At 37.3% G+C, this 10,000-nt stretch overlaps 1 protein-coding gene across 1 annotated transcript in view; it reads left to right on the forward strand.

The window, feature by feature from the left end:
* The first annotated feature begins 748 nt into the window (after positions 1-748).
* LOC138030197 (multiple epidermal growth factor-like domains protein 8) overlaps positions 749-10,000 on the forward strand; it is a 55,586-nt gene continuing 46,334 nt past the window's right edge. Inside the window, exons 1-5 of the mRNA XM_068878078.1 lie at positions 749-1,252; positions 4,134-4,297; positions 5,387-5,599; positions 8,098-8,278; positions 9,951-10,000. The exon at positions 9,951-10,000 is cut by the window's right edge and continues 42 nt beyond it. Coding sequence (XP_068734179.1) covers positions 1,096-1,252; positions 4,134-4,297; positions 5,387-5,599; positions 8,098-8,278; positions 9,951-10,000 — 765 coding nt within the window. The 5' untranslated portion in view covers positions 749-1,095. The remainder of the gene's footprint in view (positions 1,253-4,133; positions 4,298-5,386; positions 5,600-8,097; positions 8,279-9,950) is intronic.

The following is a 10,000-nucleotide window of genomic DNA, read 5'->3' on the forward strand; positions in this document are numbered from 1 at the left end:
TGTTAAGCCTTTTCCCGCGGGGTTAGTATCTGGATGGGGGACGTCAAAATATGCGACTTGCTGTCAGGAATATACGGCCAAAAATTATATTTTAACGCTTAAAAATGCGAACTAAGCAATGTACAGATTTTGTTAGCCTGCTTCATGCAAAACCAATATTGAAGCAAAAGTAAATAAATATCGATATGTAGCTTTTAAGGAGAGCAGAAGGAACTTTTAGGAAGTGTCGATCGAGAATAAAACAATTTGCCATCAGCAACAAAGTTTGCGAGATGAAAAACATCATAAATTTTGTGCCACGAATATAACAAGTTACCATAAGCGAAAAACATTTCGGGAGACTTTTTTTACGTTCAACTTTTCTATCTTACTTTTGGTCGTACAAGGAAAATCGCAAAATCGAAAGTGACATGGATTTTAGCGGCCGACTGTGATCAAGTTACGCGAAAGGAACTATTTATACGAGTATAAACTCTCAGGCCAGGATAAGCCGCGTCACGGTGGCCAAGTGGTAACGCGCCCGCAGGAAATTGTGAAGGTGTGTTCAGGGAAGTTGGGAAATACGGAAGGGAATGAAAGTAAATACACCCGACCGGAGCTTAATTCAATATCCGCATATCCGTGGGGTATGCACATTCGTGACTACCAAAAAAAAAAAAAAGACAGTGAAATTGCAGACTCATTGCTCCCCAGTCTTCTCCAGACAATTGGGGTTCCATTCTGACCACGTGATCGCAGGGGAAGACAACTTAGTAGGTAATTTGTCGAGTGAAAATCAAAATGAAATATTTACGGTGTAAGCTGGAAATGTTGATCAAGGCTACCAGATCATCCTAGTTTTGCTACCCGCGGTTCATGCCGATCGCAAGCTGCTTTAAAAGAAGCATGCCGAAGGTGAATCGATGTGATAGGGTTTCCAATCACGCACACGGAATTGTCTGACTGTTTACAATGTTGTCAAGACTATGGCTTTCAATGGAGAGGTCGACTGGTTTAATACTAACTTGATTTATTCACGAAGTCGAACAATTATTTTACTAATAAGTGGTAGCACAAGATCCTGAGCACCTCAAATTCGCGTCGTTACATCTAAAAATGGCGGTTTTGTTCAAGTGGTTTGGAATGGTATTATTCGCTTTGGCTTGTTTAGCGATTTGTCCTACCGAAGCTAAGTGCAGAGGGAAAGCAATTTTGACAGAACTAGAGGGATCTATCGAAAGTGGACCAGACATTTGCGAATGGCTCATAAAAGGTACGTATGCAATATGTCTGAATATGTATCTCCTTCAGTCACTCTCCAAACCGGGTCATGTTACGGAAATAGGAGCTTAATTATGAGTGACGCTTTCTCATTAAAATCCGTTTTCTGTTTTGGCCCTTTAATTTGGGCCAATTTTTGGTAAGATACAATGTTAAAGGTGATTTGAGTGCGTCTTGGAGTAAGTATGAACTATATAACGTCCTATAATTGACAGATATGAGGTGCTTGTACATGGAAGTGTGCTTATTATGTAGCTCTTTGTGTTCACAAGTTGTACGTTGATGGCGTAAACTGAAGGATTAAATTTTTCTCTGGGGTCAAAATGACTGATAAAAAAGGTCTGCTTTGTCAACGAGACTTTCTAGCCCACATGAATAACAACCTTGAACTTTAGGTCCAACTCACTTTTTCTGAATAGTAAGATCCTAAGGAAACTTTCACGATGGCGTCATTTGACTACAACTACCAGAATTCAGTTTGATTTTCTTTTCTTATCTAAATTTTGTATTCCCAGTGGGGTAAAAATAACAAGAGCTCTAATTAGCATGAGACAAGCAAAATTTAAAGGATTCTGGGTCTTGCAGTCAAATGGCGTCATAATGCAAATGTCGTATTGATAAACCGGTCAGTGTAAAATGCAGACTGCAGACCAGGGGTAAAATGCAGACTGAGGTTATAACGTAAATGTTGAAAAAGCTCAAACCCCTTAGAAATGCTAACCTCAGGCCTAATTAGGCCTAAAACAATATTTAGGCTTAATTAAGTGAAGCTATGATCTTCGCAGTTATGAATGCAATTTTTACAATTGGTAGAAGCCTGAAAAATTCAGGTCTTCAACGGGGTTTGAACCCGTGACCTCGCGATTCCGTTGCGACGCTCTAACCAACTGAGCTATGAAGCCAATGACGTTGGGAGATGGTCATTTGTGGGTTCCAATGGTCCTGTGAGGAATGAATCAATGACGAAATGGTATATGAAATGAATCATATATGAACTGCGGATATGAAATCAAGTGAAGCTATGATCTTCGCAGTTATGAATGCAATTTTTACAATTACGTAAAGAAGCCTGAAAAATTCAGGACTTCAACGGGGTTTGAACCTGTGACCTCACGATTCCGGTGTGACGCTCTAACCAACTGAGCTATGAAGCCACTGACGTTGGGAGCTGGTCATTTGTGGGTTCCAATGGTCCCGTGAGGAATGAATCAATGATGAAATGGTATATGAAATGAATCATATATGAACTGCGGATATGAAATCAAGTGAAGCTATGATCTTCGTAGTTATGAATGCAATTTTTACAATTGCGTAAAGAAGCCTGAAAAATTCAGGACTTCAACGGGGTTTGAATCCGTGACCTCGCGATTCCGGTGCGACGCTCTAACTAACTGAGCTATGAAGCCACTGACGTTAGGAGCTGGTCATTTGTGGGTTCCAATGGTCCCATGAGGAATGAATCAATGATGAAATGGTATATGAAATGAATCATATATGAACTGCGGATATGAAATCAAGTGAAGCTATGATCTTCGCAGTTATGAATGCAATTTTTACAATTGCGTAACGATGCCTGAAAAATTCAGGACTTCAATGATTCATTTCATATACCATTTCATCATTGATTCATTCCTCATGGGACCATTGGAACCCACAAATGACCAGCTCCCAACATCAGTGGCTTCATAGCTCAGTTGGTTAGAGCGTCGCACCAGAATCGCGAGGTCATGGGTTCAAACCCCGTTGAATTCCTGAATTTTTTAGGCTTCTTTACGCAATTGTAAAAATTGCATTCATAATTGCGAAGATCATAGCTTCACTTGATTTCATATCCGCAGTTCATATATGATTCATTTCATATACCATTTCATCATTTAGGCTTAGTTGTTAGCATTTCTAATGGGTTTGGGCTTTTTCAACAGTTAAATTATGACCTCAGTCTGCAATTTACTGCCGGTCTGTAGTCTGCGTTTTACACTGACCGATTGATAAACCAATAACTACACACGAATGCACTGTGTTATTCATTTAGTCAAAATGCATTTTTTCAGCATTAAATTGCAATTGAATGTGACATGAAACAACTTCAGAAATTGAGCTTAACCTTATCCCTTACAACTTGCAAAATGACCGGCTCCCAGTTGTGGATTTATCAACTGAACTGATGTGGTAAATTGGCCAATTTAAAGAAATTCAAAAGCTGATGTTTTGGCGTTAGCCCCTCATCAGAGTGAATGGCTGTAACACTTGAAACGTCAGCTTTTCAATTTCTTTACAACGGTCAATTTACCAACTCAGTTGATAAAGCCATTTCTAGTGAAACTATGATCCTTGCGGGTATGAACACAATTTTAGCAATTGCGTAGAGAAGCCTGAAAAATCCAGGACTTCAACGGGGTTAATGAACCTGTGACCTTGTAATGCTGGTGTAACGCTCTAACCAACTGAGCTGTGAAGTCACTGATGTTGGGAGCTGGTCATTTGTGCATCCAAACCCTGTTAATGCCCTAAAATTTTCAGGCTTCTCTACGCAATTGCTAAAATTGCTTTCATAACTGCAAGGATCATAGTTTCACTAGATTTCATATCCACAGTTCAATATATGATTCATTTCAAACATCATTTCAAACCCACAATTCAAACCTGATTTTTGTTTGGCTTTCCCTTCATTACTCCTTAAGTAACAAAAAATACTGCAATTATCTAAAATCATATCAAGAAAACTGCAGTTACATGTAGCTCATACCCTAGCTGATTTTAGCTTAAAGCTTAGAGCTTTACCTGCGTGTACTTAGCCTTTATTACTGTTAAGATAATTTTATTGCTTATGAACATTCAGACTTATTTGTTTTGCTTTTATTTCATTTCTGTAGGTCCACATCCAAATATTTCTATCACTATAACCTTAACAGAACTTAAAAGTGAATGTTCACGTGACTTCTTGTTTATTTATGATGGTGACACATATTTTTCACCTCTTATTGCGAGCATCAGTGGAAGTACTTTGCCGTCTCCTATTGTGGCACACTCCGGGAAAGTATGTTGAAGAACTCACTGTTTAACAACTTTGAAAATTCCAGCTGTTGGTATTTACTTATTTAACAACATTTTTGTCTTCGTTATCATCATTTTTGTTGTCTTTGTTATTGTTATCACCATCATTATCATTGTTTTTATCCTTATTATTCTCTTAATGCTGCCGTATTTACCCATGTATAAGTCGAATGGTGTATAAGTCACCCGCCCCCTCCATTTTTGATTGCAAAAAAAAGCCATTTCTTAATAATTTCTTTGTTAAATGTTCATGGGATAGTAATCTTGTATTCTTCGATTTCTGGAACTGTGGATACATGAAAAAACCAGGGCCTCAAGCGCTTAATAGTTTTGTGGCTCAACATTACAGTTGTTGTATATGAGGGCATTTTGTCCTTGAGTTTCGAAAAAGATCTCAGAAAATCGAACATGTAAACCTCAAACTGACCTGTTTCGTTGTTCAGGGATAAAGGGGTTTAGAGGATTAAAGCACAACGCCACAGAAGCAGGAGTCAATCTTTGAAAATAACTTCAAAAACAATGCGAAATGTGCAAGGTTTAATTGGTCCTTGCGTTTGCAGGCGGTAATAAGTGCTCTTACAAGCGGTAAATTTTACCAGTTACCGCCTGATAAGGAGAACCCTGCATAAAAGGTTGACTAATATACACAGGTAAATACGGTATTTTATCCTCAGCATTATCCATATCATTATTTTAATGTTATTTTTTAAGTTTCATCTTTGCAGTTTTCTTCGTCATCGTTCTTTCTTAGTTCTTGTCACATTCATTGTTATTGTCAAAATTTTTTGTCATCATGATTTTCATTGGCATAATAATTAATAATAATTATTATTTTCATTTTTATTTTTGTAATATTATTATGTAGTATTATTGTCATTTCTGTCATTGTTTCTTCCACCGTAATCTTCATAACTACCAGTATTTGAAGAAGTGCGTCATTTTAAGGGTTTGCCAATTAATCAAAATTGTTGCTAATTATTCTTCACAATCGAGTAAACTTTTGTTTAGATTGACATTATAAGACACCTGTTGTGTCCAATACTCATTGAAATTTTCTTTTTCCTGTCTTTAGGTACTCATTAATCTTTATCATGAATTTGACTTTAGTCTGCATGGTTTCACTCTGAACTACACAATAGAGAACTGCACAAATGGATGCTCTGGGCAAGGCAATTGTGAAAACGGATACTGTCAGTGCAAGAAGTTATATCGTGGTAAAGCTTGTCAGTTACCGGCATGTCCATCGCATTGTGGAACAGCACAAGGATGGGGCCAGTGCAATTTTGTAAGTTTCTGTCATACAGGTGTTGTTAGCTTTTTGTACTAGTCGTATATTTGAAAGGAAGACAACATTGTGATCCTCACATTCATCTGGGCAATTTAAGGAGTTGTCTCTTTTACACATGTAGACACCCTAAAAAATATTCTGATGGCTTCAGCAGGATTCAAACCCACGACCTCTGCAACCTCTGGAGTGCAAATTATTCGCTACCAACTGAGCTATGGAGCTGTATCTTTTCCAAGTGCGGACAAATCATGGACCCCCCCCCCCCTCCCCTTTCTGGACTCCCTTCTGGACCCCCTTGGGTCAATTTGTTGGGCTCATGTGCCCCTTCACTTAATTCCCTTTCATGTAATAAAGTGCACCTCAAGTCTATACATTTATTTCATTCATTTAGTCTTATATTTGTGCATGTTAGCCAAAGAAGATTTTCTTGGGATGCCAACACATGCCCCAGGAATAAACAGGGAAATATTAAGTTTTACCTATGTAATTGGTAATGGGTAGCTTTTTTTAAATGACAATGAAAAATAATTGTAGTCTATCGGACTTAAGGGTAATGGCGATTTTTGCCTATAAAGAGATTTAAGACGTATATTTGGAAGAAAAAGCTGCATTTAGATGAGTGGAACTGCACTGGCTGTGTTTATTTGTTGCACAAATTAGAAAACCGCAAGCAGTGAGTAAAGCATGTTCTGAATTTTTTCTCTGCTTACCATCTTTCGACTTCAAAGTGGTCTCTTGGAAATTAATGCACTCTCTTTCAGCTTTGAAATGGCATGTTAACGTGATAATGTGTTTGGTATTTTGCAGAGAAAAAAACATTTCTGTGTAAGCACTTGCAATTGTACGGGCAACAGTGTTTCCATTCACACTTCACTGAATTCACTGACAGTGAACAAACATGGCATGATATTTGCATTCGCTTTTATTCATTGGACTCCAAGTCATTGATAATCTGCTTTTCGAAAAACAGTAATTAAGTCTAGACTTAAAAAAAGCCAAAAATTAAAATGTGTCAAGTCCAGACCTGCCAATCCCTGATAAAGGAAAATCTGGAGACCCATGAAAAAAAATCTGGAGATTCTATAAAAAATAGTGAGATTCTATTTTTTTCCCAATCAACATTAAACAAATCCCTTTCCATCGAGGAAAGTCATTAACAGTTTATTTAAATGTTTTATTTGTGTTCCCTGTTGTAAGAAGATGCAGCTTCCTTTGATGATTCTAATAGGTCATCACTAGGACGAAACTTATAGCAAGGTGTCATGGGAGACACCTGGGTATTAGGCCTCGTTCTCAGGGCCTACTCCCCTTTCAAAATGACGGACAGACACGAAGAAAAACAATTAAGTTTATTGAACACAAGCGAGAATTACAGCTGGGTACAAAAAAGTAAGAACAGTGTTCTTCTTTATTAGTTTTTCAATTTATGGCACAAGCATTCCTCGTTAATTTCCCATTTTTATTCTGATTCAACAACTTAAATCATTTCAGAATGATTTTTCCCAAAACCCGTGAGATTGAGGAGCCTTGTCGTGAGACTGTGAGAAATGACAAAAAATCGTGAGACTCACGGCAGAACCGTGAGAGTTGGCAGGTCTGCAAGTCTCACTTCCAGTGGTCAATGGGTTAAGTAAGGGATCAGGAAAAAGATCAGGGGCACCTTTTTCAAAAGTCCCGATACTTTTTGGGCCCTTATCGGGTGTCACAATTCTTTCTGTAACTTATGAACAGAAGGATTTTAAGGATTTTTTTGCTTTTTGTTGTCTTGAAAACATGTCAAAAGAACAGCTTGTCAAAACAACGTTTTCGGGACGTTCAAGAAACGGGCCCCAGGAGACACTTTCATATCCCATTGGCACCTGAACCGCCCCAGACCACCCCTACTGACGAGTAAAATTGTCTGTTGTTAGACAGAGTAAAGTCCCAATCCTAGGAGTCAATGGGTTAAAGGGAACATAGTTTTTTTAGTGGATAAAGTAAAGATTGTTTGTCCATTGATTCCTGAGCCACCCCCACGCAAATTTGACATTCCTAAAATAAACACGAAATGCACAAGAAATAGTTTAATTATTAAGTCAAGTTTTAATATAAATACGGTATAAATTAATTTTAGATCTTGTAAATAGCTTTTCGAACATAATAGTACTTTATTATATTGCATTATTATATATTTAGGAATTTTTTTGATCATTTTCATTTTAATAACGGTACGCAATTCAGCCCTTGGCTGCCATGTATTGTTTTTCAATAAAATCTATCTATCTACCCCATTGATGAGTAAAATCGTTTGGTGTTAGACCCAGTGAAATCTATTAATTCTCACTCCCAGGAGTCAATGGGTTAATGATATTTACCACAGAGAGCTTTGCTCTCATTATCTGTATGTGTTTGAAGTTCCTAGAAACATGTCACTCAAAATATGATAGCTACCATAATTTACAGGTTTGAATATTCATCTGTGGCCTTATTTAATTCGTTTCTTATGTAATACACAGAATAAAGGCCACTGTGAGTGTAATGATGGTTACATTGGAGAGTCTTGTTCTCTTTCTACACTGACTGATGCTGACTCCAACAAATGGTTCAACATTTCATCGACATCCTCAGTGTTTACTCCTAGGATGGCTCATTCTCTTGTGTATGTTGAAAACAGTGACACTTTACTGTCGTTTGGAGGTTGGTGAAATTTATGTTTCTTTTAACAGAGATATTGCAAGATATTGCATTTTAATATATAGGCAGGAGTGCTTTACAGGAAATACACCACTCATAAAATTCATCTGAAACGACATCCGGGACCCGAGTGGTGTATTTTCCATATCTTCACTAGTGAGGATATTGATGACCTCATTTCCCACCTTTGCATGGTTGTCAGTCAGTGAAAAATGGCAAGTGATTTGTGACGTTCTCTGAAGCTGAGGTAAAATCCTTTTCTCAGAAACAAGAAAATGCTAACATGAAAAATGGTGAGTAAAACACTCCTGTCTGTATAATAAAAAAAAAGAAAATTACACGTTAGCTCGAAGATATGAATTTTATCATTGTTCTTGCCACTCAGACATAAATTCATATCTTCTCACCACCGTGTTGCAGTAATATCCTCTATATATTTGTCCATGAGGGTGTCCAACTAGAAAGATCTCCAACATTCGACACCATGCACTAATTTTCTCTTGGTATGCATCAGTTTTTTTTTTTCTCACTTATGTTCTCTTTTACAGTACAACCTGTGTGTGTAAATACCTACATTTGAATTTGAATTTGCATAGTGGCTGGTGATAAATTTGCACTAGGTAAAACTTGCTCCTGTATAACAACAACACTCTTTCCCTCTCTGGCTATTTTATTTACAAATATTTGAATATTTGTGTAATTATTTGTCCGCGGCATTAGTTGTCCAAGCAGTGTGAGAATGTTAATGAAAGGAAATAAAGATGTGAGTAGGGCAAAGTTTCTTAATTATGCTACATACAGCATTGTAAAATTATAATTTTAATTCATGACTAGTATGTTTTTTTAGGTGATATTTATTTTGTACTCTAACCCATTGACCCCAGAAATACCCAAGGACGCCCCCTAGTTGACAAGTAAAATTGTCTGGCGTTAAACAGCACTTATTTCCAGGTTTGACCCTAATTAGATGCACGCCCAATTTTGACATCCAACACAAAGTGTCCCTTTAAGTCTAAGCATTTGCTACCTATTTTCAACAATAAGGTAAGGGTAAAGGTTAGTGTTATTTTATAGCTTTGGGTAAATGCAGCCATTAATCTTTACTTAAAGAGCAGCATTTGGGGGACACTTTGTGACATAAATTTTCTGTATTCTGAGACATGAGTGATGTTGAAGTTGGCGAGAAGACCAAGGGGACACTTGGTGATGCTTATTGAAATCTGCGTGCATCTAATTCGGGTCAATCCTGGACATATCTTTAAACAGAGTAAAATCTGTCAAGACTCACTCCCAGGAGTCAATGGGTTAAATGTTGAGATGACCTTACTCGCTTTATAATTAAAAATAGAACCCTTCCATCCTTCTTTTATCACTTTCTACATCTACACTGTAGATTAGGGGGTTACTAGCTGCAAATGAAATAAATTATTTCTGTTCTGAGCTCACACATGTAAAAAAAAATTGACCTCTGAACCTAATGTGTATGTCCATGACAGAAGGTAGTCATACTCGAACTGAAATCCAAATGCTACCATACCAAGTCCCTGCAGGGTTCTGGGCATTTTTTCATCTTATTTTGTTTTAATGCTGGTAAGGTTTTGATACTATAACTGAGAGTTAATATCTGTTTTTATGCATAAGAATGTTTATTATTTTTAAATCATTTTTCTGTTAGGTTATACGTTGAATAGAGTCTTTGATGACTTGCTACAATTTGATTTTGTC

The sequence above is a fragment of the Montipora capricornis genome, chromosome 13 (assembly GCF_036669925.1).
Source record: "Montipora capricornis isolate CH-2021 chromosome 13, ASM3666992v2, whole genome shotgun sequence".
NCBI classification, from domain to species: Eukaryota; Metazoa; Cnidaria; class Anthozoa; order Scleractinia; family Acroporidae; genus Montipora; species Montipora capricornis.